The following is a 17,652-nucleotide window of genomic DNA, read 5'->3' on the forward strand; positions in this document are numbered from 1 at the left end:
AGATATTGCAATTTCTGTAAATTGATATGGAATAAGATGCAATGTCCACCAATCCTCTTGAAGCTCCTGGAAACACTCTAGCCTGTTGTGACAAAGCAAAAATGTTTTCCAGACTCTGTGACTGCTTCTGGGTAAGACACCTGAGCCAGCCTGCACAGGGGTGGGAGTGTGGTGTGGAAGTGGGGTGCGGATTGGGGAAATGGCATGGATGCGATTCGGCATTGATGCCATGTTCCACATGCCCAGAATAGCCAGCCGTTCACGGATATCTTAGTACGCACAAACACTGTAAATTAGAAACCTGCAGGTGGCATAAAGGGTTGTGAAGGGTATGGGGTTGGGGGGAAAGGGCTGATAGGATTTGAGGCTTACTGTGGGGGTGGGGGTTGTTTCTGGGGAGTGTGAGGCAGCTTGGAGTCAGCAGGGGTCAGGTTTGCTGTCTTGGGTATCAGCATCCGGACACTGACGCCAAAACAGCACAAACTGGAGAAACGATTAGACGAAAGGGAGAGAGGGGGAGAGATTGGAGGGACTTCCAGTGTGGGTCACGGCTACTGTAGCCCCCCGGAGAGTTGAAGACATGGCAAAAAGGGAACGGAAGGGGGGGCTGGAGAATGAGACAGCAAAGGGGAAGGAGAAAGCCTTGGCGTCAGTCGTGGGGGTTGAGGAGGGGTATGTTATGACATGGAAATCCCAGCCCGTTGGTCATGCTGGCCCGCGTGGGGCTCTGAGCAGCAGAAAGGCCTCCGAGTCCAGCCAGGCGGCCTCCTACCTGGCGCTGGTGGGAGCCAGGACGCAGGGAATGAACCTGTCACCGACTCCTGCTTGTAAACAAACCAAATACCGTGGGAAAGATGAGGTGTGAAGCCGAGGATGCTGCTGTCTCCCTCTCCGTCTTGCTCTCGCTCATCAACCCCCAGACTTTTTCCTCTTGTGTCAGCGAGAAATCAAATACTACCCCCTTCCTTCGATGTCCTGAACTCGTGAACTTTCTGAAAAGCATGTGCCGTTTTTTATTTGTTTGCCACGTGAACTATCGAGGTGAGCCAAAATCCGGATGTCGGCTCCAGAACCTCTTACATTTGAGAATGAATTAACCACACAGAAAGATCTAATTCCAACCTGTCATTGCTAATTATAAATATTATGGATATTCATAACTAATGTAGATTCTGTATTCAACACTCCACCGTGTGCTCTGCAGTTTGAAATGTTTTCTCTCCTGTTTGGGATAAATATAGATATCTGTCCTCGGCGTTTAAGTTTGAGAATTCCAGCTTGTTTTGATTTAATAAACTAATAGAATAGGCAATATCGCGGGTTTCTATGGCAACCACAGGCATTGCGAGATAGAAAACATGGCAATCAGTAGCCAGACTGGCAGACGTTTTTTAACCTTGACATTTTTGGAATGATACCACAACAAGTTAGTCCAAGGCTTCCCATCGTCTACGCAGCCATGAAATCCACCCACAATGTTCTTTCCAGTTTTGGATACATGTCTCCCCCCCCCCTCTCCTATTCACCGTCCTCTCCCAGACAGGTCCCACAAACACGGCCTGTCATTTTTAATAAATGCTTGAAACTGAGTGCTGGTTTTCGTCCTGGTAGATCTAGAAATGACTAAGCGATGGCTGGTTGCAAATACTTTCTGGAGAGGCCCTTGGGGTGAGGGAATGGAGCTGGAAGGAGGAGCTGGCCCCCGAGACGCCTGCAAACCGTCGGGATACACACTGGCCCGGCCACAAAAATGAGCCTCTGGCCAGTGTTGTCCGCCCCTCTGGCTTTACACAAATACACTCTCACTGACACACGCACACACCAGTGGAAAAGTGTGCCTGGAGGTGGCTGAGGAGCATGTAGTGAGGAAGAAAGATGATTTGGGAATAGAGTGTAGAAGTGGAGGGTTAGGGTGTTGTAAATTCATTCATATTTCTCCCTCTTCCTTAATGCAAGCCAAACCTCACTGGGTGAATCAGTATTCCTCATAAACAAGCCGCAAGCACACAATGGCGCCTCCGACTCTAGAGATTCGGTGAGAGAGAAATGAGAAAATAAATGAAAAAGAAAAGAGTGACAGAAAGACAGAATGCCAATTTGAGAGGGGAACACACTTCAGCAGAACATGCGGAAGAAACAAACTACACAAAACAGCAAGAAGAAGCTGTCATCAAGAGGCTTGCTGAAGGATGTAGAGGATCATGACCCCCATCTTTTAGTTCTGCCTGTGGATATGATGTCAGTACCATTTTTAAATACGATCTCTATGTATTTTGAGGATTTACAATACATTGCAACCATATTGTGTTGGCAACACTTTCTCACATGAGACATGAGCCCACCTATTCTCATTAAAGACTAATATAGAAACATACACTTTTATTGTACTGTGTGATTGCTTTGTGCATTTCAAATTTATAATACATATTTCATGAGCCAAGCCAAAAGCACCTTCCTTACCGATGTATTTCAGTCCTCAAACTCTACCGTGATTGCATACAAAAGCAACAGGACCCTCTTAGGACTAATGTATTCAGATTACAGGCAATTATGGCTTATTACCATTTTGTGGGGGAAGCTGGGCTCATTTGCAGTATTTGTTCAGTGAATGTCTAATAGCGAGAAAGGAGAGGTAGTCTCGTGCTTCCTGCTGTGCGAGCTGTGATGCTGCCTGAGAACTGTAGCGTAGCGCAAATGTTAACGTCTCATTTCCCCCCTTACCTGGAAGACGCGACGCTAATCGAGATACATCAGGGCTAATAGCCAAAACAAATCACTTGTGAGCTCACTTTGCGGGTTGTTGTCATTTGGTGGAATAGAAATGGAAAATCCAGCCATGTAATGGGGCTCATGGAAGGGGTATAATCAACCTATGTTTGAACGTCTTTAAATGATCTCTTTGATGCTACAAAGAAAGTCTATTGTTCAGTTCTTGACTTGTCAACAAACCCGACTCCATCGATGGTTGTGTCACATTCCTTTGGCACAACTTTCATTCTATGTTCCTTTGTTACAATTATACACATGCTCACATAGACCTCCCCTTTTCTTCACCCTTTCACTTCTTTTTGTTTTAGTGCCGTGATCCTGTGAGTAATGATATGGCTGTGGGCCTTTGTAGTGTCGAGTGGTGGGGGCTGAGTGAGGTCAATACTTAGATTTTAAGCTGACATGACTGTGTGCTATTTACACAAGGAATGCTGCCATCTTGGATATTAATGAAATCTTAACAGCGATCAAATTGCTGAATAATCAAATGCTAAATATCTGGCCGCGGGGACTAGACTTATCGCTTGCCCAGCTAGGCGTAAGCGGGCCAAAATCAATGACACTCTCGTCCAATTGACTGAAAAACTAAAATAGCAAGGACGTAAGTGTTAAGTGGCTTTTGGAAAGTTTGAGTATTTGAAACCGATTTCTTCCACTGACTTTAATATTAAGAGGCTATATCAGGAGCAAACCTGCCCTTTTACCTCAATGTCGGCGCTGCTAATTTGCCTCACCACCTCAGGAACTGACAAATGACACTGTCACTCGCTTGCTAATACACCATGCTGTCAAACTCAGCATCCTTGCAGTGAAACCTTCTGCCACACCAAATGTGAGTCATGAAAGGGTTGCTGTGTAGCGCTCTCGCTTCACTCTCCGTTTTTGTTGCCGTGCGATGCGAGTCTGTGGCGGGATATTTAGGTGTACGGTTTTTGGACAGGAAGAGGGGAAGCGCTGAGGTTATTTGATTGCTTCATTATGGTCATATATATGGCCATATATTTATGTATACTTTGTTATGTATGTCATTACATGTAAACCAGTGAGTGTTTGTTTGCTTGTGTGTGTGTGTGTGTGTGTGTGTGTGTGTGTGTGTGTGTGTGTGTGTGTGTGTGTGTGTGTGTGTGTGTGTGTGTGTGTGTGTGTGTGACGGAGTAAAGAGGGCTCAGTGTTTGGACCACCCTGTGAGCTGGGCTGAGTGACAGCATGGGCCTCAAGACTCATGCAGTAGACACACACACACACACACACATACACACACTTGCGCACACACACACACACTCAAGAACGGGCATACAGTACTCAAACACACACGTCAGCAGCCTCGTTTTTCAACATGTTTTCTACTCTATTAATGTCTCATGACTAAATACATATCAGGCTCCAAAGCAAACATGGTGTATTAAAATGAAATAAATCACGTTGGGATCAGGAGGGAACACACACTCTCTGGTACGGACAACACTGTACCACCCAGTAGCATGGCAGCACGAGTACCTGCTGTTTCAACCCTACCCCTATACCCTATATTTCTCAACACCTTATTCAAAAAGACAGGCCTGACATAATTAAGGTGCTTAAGGAATAATATGTATACATTTTCGGTGGATTTGAGTAGTAGGGTAAATGCGGTGATGACATAACGCTAAATTGAAATGAATTGTAACATATTTTCAGAGCGTTTCGACTGTAATTTCCCATTAGTCACCAGTAGTTTCGCTTTATTACGACATTTTCCAGTAATGAATAGAGGCATGACTCCAGTTATCCACCACCACAGCGAAGTGCTAGCCGTGTATTTTTTGGCCACAAATCAGAAATTGTAAACAGGTCAAGCTGTGATAATGGCATTCATATCAAAGGCTTTTCTTTATATATATTATTAGGCGGTGGACTAGTGACCCCCTGCCATCATGTTGAGCACACACTCAAGATATTGCATCGACCTCATTTGTAATAATATTTGTTTTTGTTTTGTTGTGTTTGTATGAATGGTAGCCTAGCAGTTTTCCTAATTATCTAAAATATTACCATCCAATCCAAGACTAGTGGAAAATGTCCTTGTTACAATTGCAGTCAACGCAAAAAATGTGCAACATATTGAAGAGTAGAAACAGATACATGCATGCCACGCCTGTGACATTGGGTACCTTTATTGTTTTAGGAGCAGGAGAAAAGAAACTTGATTAATCTTACCATATACGTTTATTATTAACTGATATGTAAGCATGCATATTTAGAAGCTCAACATTTAAAGAAAGATTATTCCAAAGTAGATCCCATTAAAACAGTTTTTCTTGTAGTCAGGTCACCATTCTGGCCAATGCCTTATCGGTCTGGATAGGAAATAAAGATTGGAAACTTTGAAACACTTTTTGGAGTTATAAAAAATATTTGGATCCATGACCATGACATCATTGATGAAACGCTGGCCTTGAAAGTCTCACAAATATCCTGTTATCTGGTAGTTATGAAAAGAAAGAAAAATCCATCCTACATTTCCATGTGTTGCCCTAATTGCCAAATTCCAATACAGTTTGATAGCTATAAATGACATGTCTGTGGTTCAGATAGACCGGTGTGATAAATCTGTTCGACCTCTCCTATGACTTCTTCTGTTGTCAGATGATAACTGTACTGATACTGAGTCTCAGTGCTAAGAGTTTAATAATATTACTGCATGGCGGAAGTCCTAAAAATAAGACTGCTGAGAGGCAACTGATCTAGCATCTGATTAAGGCCAGCGTTGGCAAATGAGACCGCAATGGTAGCTTTCTCTTATTACTCTCTAACTCGTACAGTACATCCCTGCTATGGGGCTGTCCCTCTTGATATGCCAACACATACAACATTGGACAGTATTGAGGAAAAGCACCTCAGTTTGACTATCAATGTTACAATTCGTACAGAGAATAAGCTGAAATTATTTCAACTTTGACCTTGATTGTTGCTGACCTTTTGATGAGAGACTAATCAGATGACAGTTATCTCAGGCTAGCGAAAGTTATATAGTTTCCTTTTGAATATCTGAAAAGGGTTCAACATGCCAAATTCGACCAGTTCACTCAAATCTGGCAAATCTTTCTGGCCCTAATTGTCAGCTGTCATTGTAAGAGGAACCTCCGGAAGTATATCTACTGTGTAAGCCCCTTTGCATGTCTGGAAATCAGAGCTGTTTTTTTCTTTTCTTTTGTCTTTTGTTTGCTTTGTAAGTATTAATGAACAGGTATTACAGAGTTTGTAAAACATTAAGAAAAGTCAATAAATATATTGTTAAACCAAAACAAACTAGCTTTTTAGAGAAAAATTGTAAATTGCATATCATGTAAAGGCAGCTTAAGCTGGGCCGGGGACTTACAGATGGTCTATAAAACTCCATGTCAAAAGTTAAATATTGTAGTCACTCACTGCTAGTTTTATGTGAATAACACCGTCGTTTCCATTGACTCACTTAACCCGCAGTAACTAAACAGAGGTCTGAATACTTAACAGCAGAGGTGGGACCAAGTCATTGTTTTGCAAGTCCGAGTCAAGTCTCAAGTCTTTGCGCTCAAGTCCGAGTCAAGTCTCAAGTCTTTGTGCTCAAGTCCAAGTCAAGTCTCAAGTCAGGATGAGCAAGTTCAAGTCAAGTCCAAGTCCTAAACTTTGACAAAACGAGTCATAAACAAGTCATTATGTGCTTTTCACCAAATGTAATGACAACGATCAACAGAATAATACTTAATAATCAAACTGCTCTTTATTCACATTAATAATTTAATAATCAATTTTCTCTCTGCTGGTAAAGTAACGTGTTTTTTTTCTAATTTAANTACTTTTACTCAAGTACAAGATCTGAACTTCTCCCACCTCTGACAATAAATCCTGAGTGCCAAAAAAAAAACCTGCTCTGAAGGTTATTTTCATTTTTACAAATCCTGCACTCAGCACTCAATATCATTGAAATGCAGCCAGATGCTACTTCTTCTTTCGGTTTTCGCTAATTTCTTGACTTTTTCCGACGCGCTTGCATTTAAATCCGTCTCCCCGTCGCTCTGTGCAGCTGGCCTGTACTACTACACCTGCTGTGCCCCCCACCCTTCTTTCACATAATGGTATGATCCTAGTGTGTCCTCGCATATGATTGGCCGCATGGTGGCCCAGCTAAATAAAGACCCGCCCCTGCCTGCAAGGATTCTCAGCAAGAGTAGGAGCTGCTGAAGATTCTGCTCTCCCCGACGGGAGTCTGCTCTTCTAGCGGCATCTCGCGATCAGCGTGTTGGAGACCCCTGAATTAAATTATCAAGTCACCTCAAGTCAGAAGGCTCAAGTCCAAGTCAAGTCCCAAGTCATTGGTGTTCAAGTCCAAGTCGAGTCGCAAGTGTTTTGTGATTTTGTCAAGTCGAGTCTCAAGTCTGACTCGAGTCTGACTCGAGTCCAAGTCATGTGACTCGAGTCCACACCTCTGCTTAACAGTATTTTGATAGATGTATAACTCAATCGAAAAAAGCTTTGCAAAGTGCGGTGGAGCGGGCAGCAGCAGCAGCAGAAGGAGAAGGGAGGTTTGCTGGCCGGCCTGTGGACTGACTGGGGGACATCAAAGAAGACGAAGCCAGCGCTGCACCATGCTTCCTTCAATGATTAAAAGCAGGGGCCACAGTGACGTCTGGATGGGCCATTTAAAACTAATGAGGGAAAATAAATAGAGCCATTTCTATTGGCATGTGTAGGCGGAGTGAATGTATGTGTGTGTTTCCATCCGTGTCCGTATGTGACCGTCTTTAAGCAACAAACGTGTGTGCAAGTTACTGGTAATAATAACGCACGTTGAACGCATCAGAGGAAGAAGACAGACGTCACTAAGCAGCAATCCTTGATTTTTCAATGATTTGTGTCATGTAACTTTATCAATTACGTGCATCCTGTGACGCACGGTTTTCTTCCGGCGGGATCGTCTATATTTGACAGCCAAGGTCAGCTTCCTCACTGATGTGTCACACCGCCCCTAGATCCAGAATTCAATTTGAACTGCCATATGCTGATCATTACCCTCGTCATATTCGACATCCACATTGACTCACCTTGTGCTGCTGCGAGTGAGTGTTTATAGTATTGTGTGGGGTATGCAATGAAAGGATGTAGGCAGGAGGCATCTGATTTTATGAATGAGTCACATCTCTCTTGATCTTGATGCTGTTGTAACACAAAAAGGAACATGAGGTGGAAAACAAAGAGAAGGGAAGTGCTGACGGGGACATATCAATTAACAGAGAATCTGTGAGGCGGACAATTAAACTGTGTTCTGAGTTATCAAAGGGGAAGAACATTTTGTACGTCATCAATTACATCAATACCGGATGAGTTTATTAGTCATCATAATGGGACATTTATATTCCACAAATGTAGCTGAAACTCGTGAAACCAAGTGCTTTGAACTTCTTACTTGTATTCTTGTATTCTGCTTCTGTTTCTTTCTCTACTATAGTTGTAGTAGTTTCTTCTCCAATCATGTATGTCTCTTATTTTCACATTTGCACGCTGCTTTTCCTGTCTTTACCCCTGTTGTCATCATCTTTCCTATGTTCAAAGCACAGCTTAAGCAAAGGCACAAGTTCCTACAACAAGCCATAGTTTTCTTTGTTGATAATCCAAGCGCTTGGCTGGATGATGAAGCCAACCCATCGTAACGGATTCCAGGCCCCCTTTCACAATGTCACTGTCAGACTTGAGTTATTTCTCAATCCACTGCTCTTCCAAGATCTAATGGGCAATTATCTGCGGAGGAGAAGTTAATGGGTGTCCCATTTCACAAAGTCCCTAGTTATTTATGTCAATGAGCGCCATTGTGTGGAAACGTGGCAGACCCGCGCTAACCGCTCAACATGTTTAGATTTTCTCTATGGAATCCCACACCCATTGTAAGCCAGCACAAACCACAAGACCAATGTGTGTGTGTGTTACAAAGTGTGTTTTATACATGTCTTAACTCCACTCTAACGTGTAGAATACCAGTGTGAGTGTCTATTACCGATATGAAAATGCAAAGACATGATGAAAATGTATACTGACCACCCCTACACACACACATTTAAACAGACATCCCACCTCCCACATACACCACACACACACTCACCACAGACACTTACACAAGCAGTGCCGTAGACCTACCACCACATACTCAGACAACCTCCTACACACACACACACACACACACACACACACACACACACACACACACACACACACACACAGAACCAGAGACCCACCACCAACATCAACACCCACAGGCTCGGTGACATCATGGCTTGGGTGACAGCACGTCTTCCAGCCCCATTAGTCTGATTGTAGGTGGCTCCGCCGCACTGATTTATGGGTAAATATCCATCGTCTCTTTCTGCTGTGTTGATTTATAAGCCATGTTTTGGTCCCTTTGGTCCCCAGACCACAAGACTTGGGAGGGGGAGTCCTGTGCAAATAATGACATTGTAAAACTGGAGACAGAGGCAGAGAAGACCCGCCCTGTCACTCTCTCATCACCCAGCGCTGTTGACACGTGGTGATTGGTCAGTGAAATCAGGAAGCTCGGCAAAAGTGAAAACGTTCTTTTTCAGACGTCTTGGAGTTTTTTCTATCACATACACTTGCGCACCTGTAAATGTCTATCAAGCTGTCTTCCTTTGTATCGGTCTTCCTCTTCCACTTTGGCTGTTTTTTTTTCCCCCAGTGAAGTCATCTATCTGTTTGTCAGCTCTTCTTTGTCATCTGTTTTCTTTCCTCTATTTTTTCCTTGCCTCAGAAGTGTCTGAGTTTTTAAGAGCCCTATTAAGTCTGTGTAAAACCCCAGTGGAAAATGGATTAGCACAAGAAAGAAAGAAAAACACCATTCACATCCTACAGTATGTAACCTCCACATCATCCTGTTCCATATTGAAAGAGCATTTCAGTGTTTGTATGTGAACCATTCGGGTTGTGAACACTTTTTATACATGTAAAAACATCTTGTGGTGAACTACTTAAAGTATTGCAGAAACATTACTATATTTTCAACATTCTTGTCAACTTTTATAATAATTAAAGGTCTGGATATTCCACAAAGACCTACTTTACATAACTATTTGACTTTTCTTCACCATCTTTCCCTCATTTAACTGCATTTTTACAATTGTTATTGTTTTCTTTTCTTTATATGTCTTCCTCTCTTTCACCTTCTCGCCCTTACTTTTCTCTTCGCCTAAAAAGATGCGTACCCCCACTTGACTGTTTTGAACTGTATAAGGTTATGCAGAACATGGCCCTCAGCCCAAACAAATCAGCCAATCGGTTACACAGAGAGAATTCAATGACCCTTCTTATAATACAACTTGCAAAAGAGAAGAGCACATGAATAAGTTGGACTAATAAATATCAGGCAGAGTGAGCATAAGTGCATTGTTCTTGTTGTTGTTGAAAGTGCATGATGTGTATCCTGAAGCCAGATGTCACACTCTCCTCCCAGGGGCCTCTATAAGAAGGATTCACTGAAAGGCCAACGGGAACCCATTGAGAACCCTTCAAGGGAGTTGTTAATGTGTGTGTGTGTGTGTGTGTGTGTGTGTGTGTGTGTGTGTGTGTGTGTGTGTGTGTGTGTGCATGAATGAGAATGAGTGGTGTGTGCGGATGTGCATTTGGATGTATTGGGTATTAGGAGTTATAATGAGAAAAGCTCCCTGTGACTGACAGGTGTAGAGACAACCTGCTGTGGTACCTGAGTGGTGCATGCTGGGTGCTCACATCTCCTCTGGGCTCAGCCAGTGTGAGTGGAGCGAATGGATGGACACAAGTAGTTGGGATAAAAAAAGAAAGTATGACAGTGTTTCCTGTATATCCTTTCAGAGCTATGCCAGCATTGCTTGACATTTCCACCAACTATGAGTAATGTTCCCTATACCACTCAGGCTGCTCAGAGCTCACCCACCGGACAATGAGGTGGCAGAGATCTGTGTGTGCCCACAGCCAGACACTGAAAACATAAAGTGAATCATAATACGTCATGCCAACAACATACACACAATTAACGTCTTTCATACATGCACTCACCCACAGCAGAAACCACACTTCAGTTGCCAGCCACGGAGCACAATGCAGATTTCATGACTAAAATAAATTGTATTGACATTCACCAGAGCTTCAATTCTGAGGGTTAGATGTTGCAGTAGGAGAAGCATGATTATACCCAGCGCTGTCTGGAGGCTTATTTAAATGTATCTTTAGGTCCTTTTTGAACCGATGCTCACGTAGTGCTCCAGCTTCCCGCATTGTTAGCTCTTTGAAAGTCATCGCCTGACACCGGACACTCTGCAAAAATACAATACCTCTATTTAATACAATACCTAAACTGGAAACAGATTATATTCAGTAAATCAGTTGAACCTATTACCTAACTGAATTAATACCAGATACACCAACCAAGATACAATACAGTAACAGGATTCCACTCACACAAAATAACATATGTATATGTCAGATGAATTAAAACGTTAAGCAAGTGTGCTGTCATAGGACAAAGAAACCTTTAGTTAAGTTTGCTTTACTTTATTAAGAGACACCACCATTTCAGTCACTCTTCCAGTGTGAATGAGCTTATCAAATGTACAGATCCTTTATATTAAAATAAAAAATACTGTTAATATAAGAGCTACTGTATGACGCACTTAAGATGACAGGGCCTCATCAGAGTCTTATGTAAAGGGCTTGTTTTGTTAACATCACAGGTCAATAAGTCCCATGTGAGTCAGCTGTTCTGTGGGAAACACCCGTTCACCAAGTTTACAGTAATAGGAGCTGTCAGATTCTGTAATATGACGCAGACGTGTTACATAATGCTGCAGTGGCCATAGTCTTTTACGATTTGGGAAAAAACAATTATTTCTAATATTTATTTGTGTGTAGAGACATGTTGATCAAAGTATTCTTATCCACTCTCTGAGCAGTAAACTTTTAGTTCTTGCGAGAAGCATTACTAAAGATTAAAATATTGAGGAATTGCACTCTTGTTCTTATATCCATTTTTGTTATCAACAACTGTACGCTGATGATTTACTGCTATTCGCATAATTAAAAAATTGAGTTGCTCAGTTTTTATAAATGCAATAAAACCTTTTTTCAATTTAACAACCATAGCAATGCCTTTTGATTCATTAAAAACAACAACTAGCATCAGGGACTTGTGGGCTCAAACTGATAATTAGCTAATTGGTTATTTACTGCTGACACTAGATTTGATTTGTCCGTCCAAACATAATTGGGAAAAATACGCTGTAGTCACAATTCTTTCCTGTTTTTAATGAGCGCAAAGCTAACGTGGTATTTGACCCACAAGCAGAAAAACTGACTTTCAATAAGTACACAAATTCTCTAAAAACTTGTCCATTTAGAGTATTATGACAAATCCTCTAAGTGTGTTGTTGCTCCGGCTTAAGTGCTCCGGGCTGCTCAGAGTCCCACAGTAAAAGAAGGGAGGTGCACCTGCTATGTAAGGTCCATCCTCCGTCCATTCATCCATCCATCCATCCATCCATCCATCCATCCATCCATCCATCCATCCGTCCGTCCATCTATCCATCCATCTATCCATCCATCCATCCATCTATCCATCCATCTATCCATCCATCTCATCCATCCATCTATCCATCCATCTATCCATCCATCTATCCATCCATCTATCCATCCATCCATCCATCTATCCATCCATCTATCCATCCATCTATCCATCCGTCCATCTATCCATCCATCTATCCATCCATCTATCCATCCATCCGTCCATCTATCCATCCATCTATCCATCCATCTATCCATCCATCCGTCCATCTATCCATCCATCTATCCATCCATCTATTCATCCGTCCGTCCATCTATCCATCCATCTATCCATCCACCCATCCATCCATCCGTCCATCTATCCATCCATCTATTCATCCGTCCGTCCGTCCGTCCATCCATCCATCCATCCCTCCGTCCGTCCGTCTATCCATCCATCCATCCCTCCCTCCCTCCCTCCCTCCCTCCATCCATCCCTCGATTCATGTCTCTCATCTGCACAACTTCTTGCTCTTTTCCCCACTGATCAGTCTCTTCAGGCTATAATGAGCATTTCCTCCTTCCCCCCCCCACCACCTATTCTCTCTCTTTCTCCCCCCTCCTTTCCTGTCCGCCCCTTCTCACTGTGTGCAGAATTGGAGAAGCTTATCGCCTAGCAACCGCAATTAAAGTACAACAAGTCAGTGGCGGTAGCAGCCGCCATCGGAGAAAGCTTCACAAACCTTTGTGTGACCGGCGGCTTTAGACAGAAAGAGAGGAAAACCGAGAGGGTTGAGAGGGGGGGGGGAAACAGTGATTTGGAGTCGGACAGGTGAAGCGCAATTAGAGCCGCCGCTGGAACACCGTAGAGAGGACTTTTGAAAGCAGGAGAGAAAATGAAGACAGGGAGAGTGGAGTAACGTTCCCCGGCTGGGTTCACTGGGTTGGACTCGACAGGTATGTGTGAGTGCCGGAATGAATGGACACAGAGTGAAGGTATTCTGCAAATATGATGGTGTTTGGATGTGTGTGTTACTGCCTGTGTGTGTGTTTCTGTTTGCTCATGAGTCAGTATTTGAAGAAACACATGTTAGGCAGATTATGCTTTTCATGCTTTTGGCACAAACACAGCATTTATAGTCTTGGAAATTTCACAGCTTTGAGAAAATGACACGTTTTTATATACCTGCTTACACACACACACTAAGAAATATGTAACCGTACACTTGTAACTGCGATGTAGTGAATTATTTCTGAGCTGTATAATTGATTCTTATGTATCCCTTCAATATATATATCTGTCTTGTTTTTTATTGATTTTCGTCATTTACAACTTATTTGCAAACCAATTTACATTTGGTGTGTAAGGACAGTTAATTGTTTTCCATATTTCCCCACTATCATTAGGATAATTGACTGAGGTGTTACAAGTAGCTCTTTTAATTGTCAGGTGTCACCTGCTGTCATTGTCTGGGCAAATGTGCTTGGTTTGGCTCAGGGGGGTTTAAGGACTGAGTAGTAAGAGATGCACCGAGAGGGAAAGCTTTTGTACGAGCTAAAACTTAAGTCATTATTAGATTTTTGCTGTATTTTTTGGTAACGCTGCGAGTGATTTCTGTGGATACATGTGGACAGATGTGACAAGATGTAAATAGCAAGATGCAGGAACACCGTGAGCCAAGTCTGTGAAAGGCTGGTGTACAAAAACGGGAAAGAAAATATGCGATGCCATTCATTTTTACAGTATATTGCTAGACACATGCAAACAAGCCAGGTGTACCTTTTATAAAGTATATAGCTTCTTTAAATATATATTATAACCAGCCTTTAGGATGTCATGCTCTCTGAGATGTTGCACATTTTGTAAATCAAACACTTTCCCAAATGATTCCCATTTATGTCTTTAATCATGAGAAAAACATTGTAAAGTAGATAATTTTATACAACAAGAGGTTTCAAAAATCACTTTTAAAATAATCAACACATTACTGCAATTGCTTGTATTCCTCTAAATGAGCTGGCTTATTCATGCTCGGAGGCGGACATTACTTCAGCCTGAAAGGTGGGTTTAAAATAAAGCCCCCCACTGACCTGTCTTTCAAAATCAAGGACACCCACCTTCCCTCATCGCCATGGCAGAGTGGCACACTACCTGAGTGCACTGTGGGGGGGGCTGGAGGTGAAAGGTCAGTCACTCTGTTTGTCCTATCCTGTCCCCGCCAAGAGGATGAAACTGGGGCGCAGACTTAAACACACAGGAAAGTCAATCGCTGTTCAAAATGTCACTGAACTGAACTGCACACGTAAAGCACACACACACTCCAAACGCCAGAGGAGAGGACTTGCTTACTCGTCAAAATGTCACTCACTGCTCACATAAAAGCACAAACTCACACTCAGAACAGTAGCTTTCTCTGAAGTTCAGTTCATATTCAAATGGAGGAAATGCATTTTCCTCTATTCTTTTTTTGTATCGATACACTGTTTAACTGTATTATTCATACCTCAGTGTTCTACTGTCTATGCGGGAGACGTCACATTACTGGATCTCATTAGTCCTGTGTGTCACAGCGTCCTTTTCAATAAAAAACGAATCAGCGGTTTTGTTTTGCTCCTAAAAGGAAAAAAAAACGGGTTATAACTAAATATGCATCAGATTGGTTGGATTATATAAACTGCTTCACCAACCTATTCATCTCTTACTTATTTTTATCCTCACCGTAATAATAAACAGTTGAAAACCCACACAGTCCGTCTCTTGCTGCATATTTAAGGACAATTAGAATTGGAGAAGCATTTTTATTTTATTTGTTAAGCTATTGTCCTCATACTATTCTTGCACTGGAATTGTATTTCTTGTGTTCGAGCGTCGCCTGTATAAACAACCGCCCACCTCCCCTGATATTAGGATCCTGAATATGTGTGTTTGCCAAAAATGGAAAACAGCAAGAGAGTTTAACTCCATAAACTTCTCCAGCCTAAGGCCAGGGTCTGTGTGTCTCATGTGTGTGCTACTGTCTCAGCATGTGTCAGCGCAGAAGGCTATAGCCTGTAGAAGATGCAGACAGCAGGGGGATAGTGTGTGTGTGTGTGTGTGTGTGTGTGTGTGTGTGTGTGTGTGTGTGTGTGTGTGTGTGTGTGCGCGCGCTTATTTGAAGTGGCTTGGCTGCAGTTAAGTTGGGTTGTTTGAGAACTTCCCAAGAGCATGCTGCCGGGCCAAAGTACTGAGAGGGCGGAGACAGTCATTGTTTTGGTAAGGCATCCTTGCCGTGTGTGTGTGTGTGTGTGTGTGTGTGAGAAAGCAAGCCTAATTCTGAGTACTTGCTATGCTCCCTGCTATTCTAGCAGTGCATAGCCTTTTCCATTCTGTCTTTAAATACAAAAGCGCACACACACAGACACACATGAAGCAATGTAACACGCACAACCACATTAGCTAAGGGAGTTCTCAGGGAAAAGTTCTTTCGATCATGTTGCACAACAAGTCCAATCCTTTACCAAACCTCTCCCTCCACATTTTAAACCACACATCAAACAGTGATCAGCTTTCCCAAAAAAATCTCAACACTTTGGATGCTCATGCTTTGCTGGCTTACGATTGTACAAATATGATTTCAGGATTAAACGGCTTTCAGTGCAAAAAGCCAACTCAGCATTTCAACCGCCGCCACAATTTTAACATCACTCATTTTCGTTTTTGAGTTTGCATTTTTTTCTCGCCAGGCCGACCCCACAGAATTGTCCTTCACTTAACCTTAACAAAATGTTACTGCTCAGTAGGAACCATAATAGTAGCCAGCTGAAGGTTCTGCATTTTATGCATTTCTAAATGCCCAATACAGGAGCCCCCTCCTTTGTAGGACATGAAGTTGTAAGACTGGAGGCATGTGGGAAGAACCTCTACTCTCCCTGAATTTCAAAGGACGTAACGAATGCAATGTTCAGGCATTCCTTGTGAATCTTTGGAAAACGTTTGACACGTTTATACTGCCTTCAATGTTGTTTAAACCTTCATAACATTGGATTCAATTATCATCCGTAATATTACAATTACAAAACATAAAAAGCATGCAAACAGGATTCAAATCAGGTTGATATCAAGGGTTGGGAAGCCAGGCTGGATGATGCAAATTGAAGTCAGTCAGGAGGGCCATAACATTGTCCAGTAAATTGACAGGAATCTCATTTGCTAATATAGAATGCTTATATAAGGACAGAGTTTTAAAATTGGCACACAATATTGTGAGTGACCTGAGGCACCCTCTTGCCTCTTACTTTGAGCTGTTGCCATCCGGGCGGAGATATCGTGCCCCTTTTTTCAAAAAGAACAGATCTAGGCTGTCTTTTGTCCCACAAGCCATCAAACTCCTGAATAAATGATGGCTAGGACGCACTGTTTACCCAGCTGGTCTGGCCCTGTCCCCCCTATTTCGCAAATGAGGGCCTATAGGCCCCTTGTCATGTCTGCCGATATCTGTTTTTCTTATGTCTGTTTGTTTTTATCTGTGTCTATGTTGTTGTCAGTGATGTATTGTCTTATCTTTTTAAATGCCTTTGTGATGTGCTGCAACCCATTTTCCCCTCGGGGACTAATAAACGAATACTACTCATTCAGATCGACCGCCAACACTGGTCTATCCCATGTCACTTCATCGGTCTGAAGTGGGAATTTTTTATTTTTGCGTGTGATCCCCAGATACCCCAAAACGAACTTTCTCTTCACCTAAACCTAATCCAAGTAACTTAAACCCAAGCCTCAACTGAAAATATTGCTTTTAAACTAGACAATTGTTTACTTTCTATAACCTTTCAGAGAGACCTTTGGTTCTCCCAAATATAGAAATGCAAGAAACCCGCACACATCTCTCTCCCTGCTCTTTTCCAGCATAAATAATCCCCTCAGTCTGCTGGCACAACCCTGATTGGAATCTCGACGCCGTGCTCAATTGTGGATTGATGGGGGGAAAGTGGGGTGCCCTATGCGTGCGCGTGGTTCAAGGCCATAAACATAATACCGGAGGGGTGTCCACCTTTCTCAGGCCAGACCTCAAAAAGCCTCAGTTCAGAACTAAGGCTGGCACATAACCATGGACTCGCATCAGCTATTCAGACAGATTCACTTTAATGATAGCATATTTACTGCAGATTGCAAAGAGATGAATACTTGCACACTCTCATATTTACTCCTTTGCCTTTTATTCACCATTTAGCTACTCATGCGGTGAGCCATGGACTCTTACAGGCCAATACTGAGTGTACCCATGCAGGGGGTTAGGATCCTGGTTCCACATGGGTTTATCGGGTTTATCAGGTTTTCTATGTCCAAGAGGAGTCTTTTATGGAGTTTTA

General features: G+C 42.6%; 1 protein-coding gene across 1 annotated transcript in view; it reads left to right on the forward strand.

Moving 5' to 3' along the window:
• Positions 1-580: 580 nt before the first annotated feature.
• LOC104958650 (receptor-type tyrosine-protein phosphatase U-like) overlaps positions 581-17,652 on the forward strand; it is a 71,374-nt gene continuing 54,302 nt past the window's right edge. The window contains exon 1 of the mRNA XM_010786412.1: positions 581-859. Within this exon, the coding sequence (XP_010784714.1) occupies positions 581-859 (279 nt within the window). The remainder of the gene's footprint in view (positions 860-17,652) is intronic.

Source organism: Notothenia coriiceps, unplaced genomic scaffold (assembly GCF_000735185.1).
Source record: "Notothenia coriiceps isolate Sejong01 unplaced genomic scaffold, NC01 NC01_scaffold00029158, whole genome shotgun sequence".
In the NCBI taxonomy this organism is placed as follows: domain Eukaryota; kingdom Metazoa; phylum Chordata; class Actinopteri; order Perciformes; family Nototheniidae; genus Notothenia; species Notothenia coriiceps.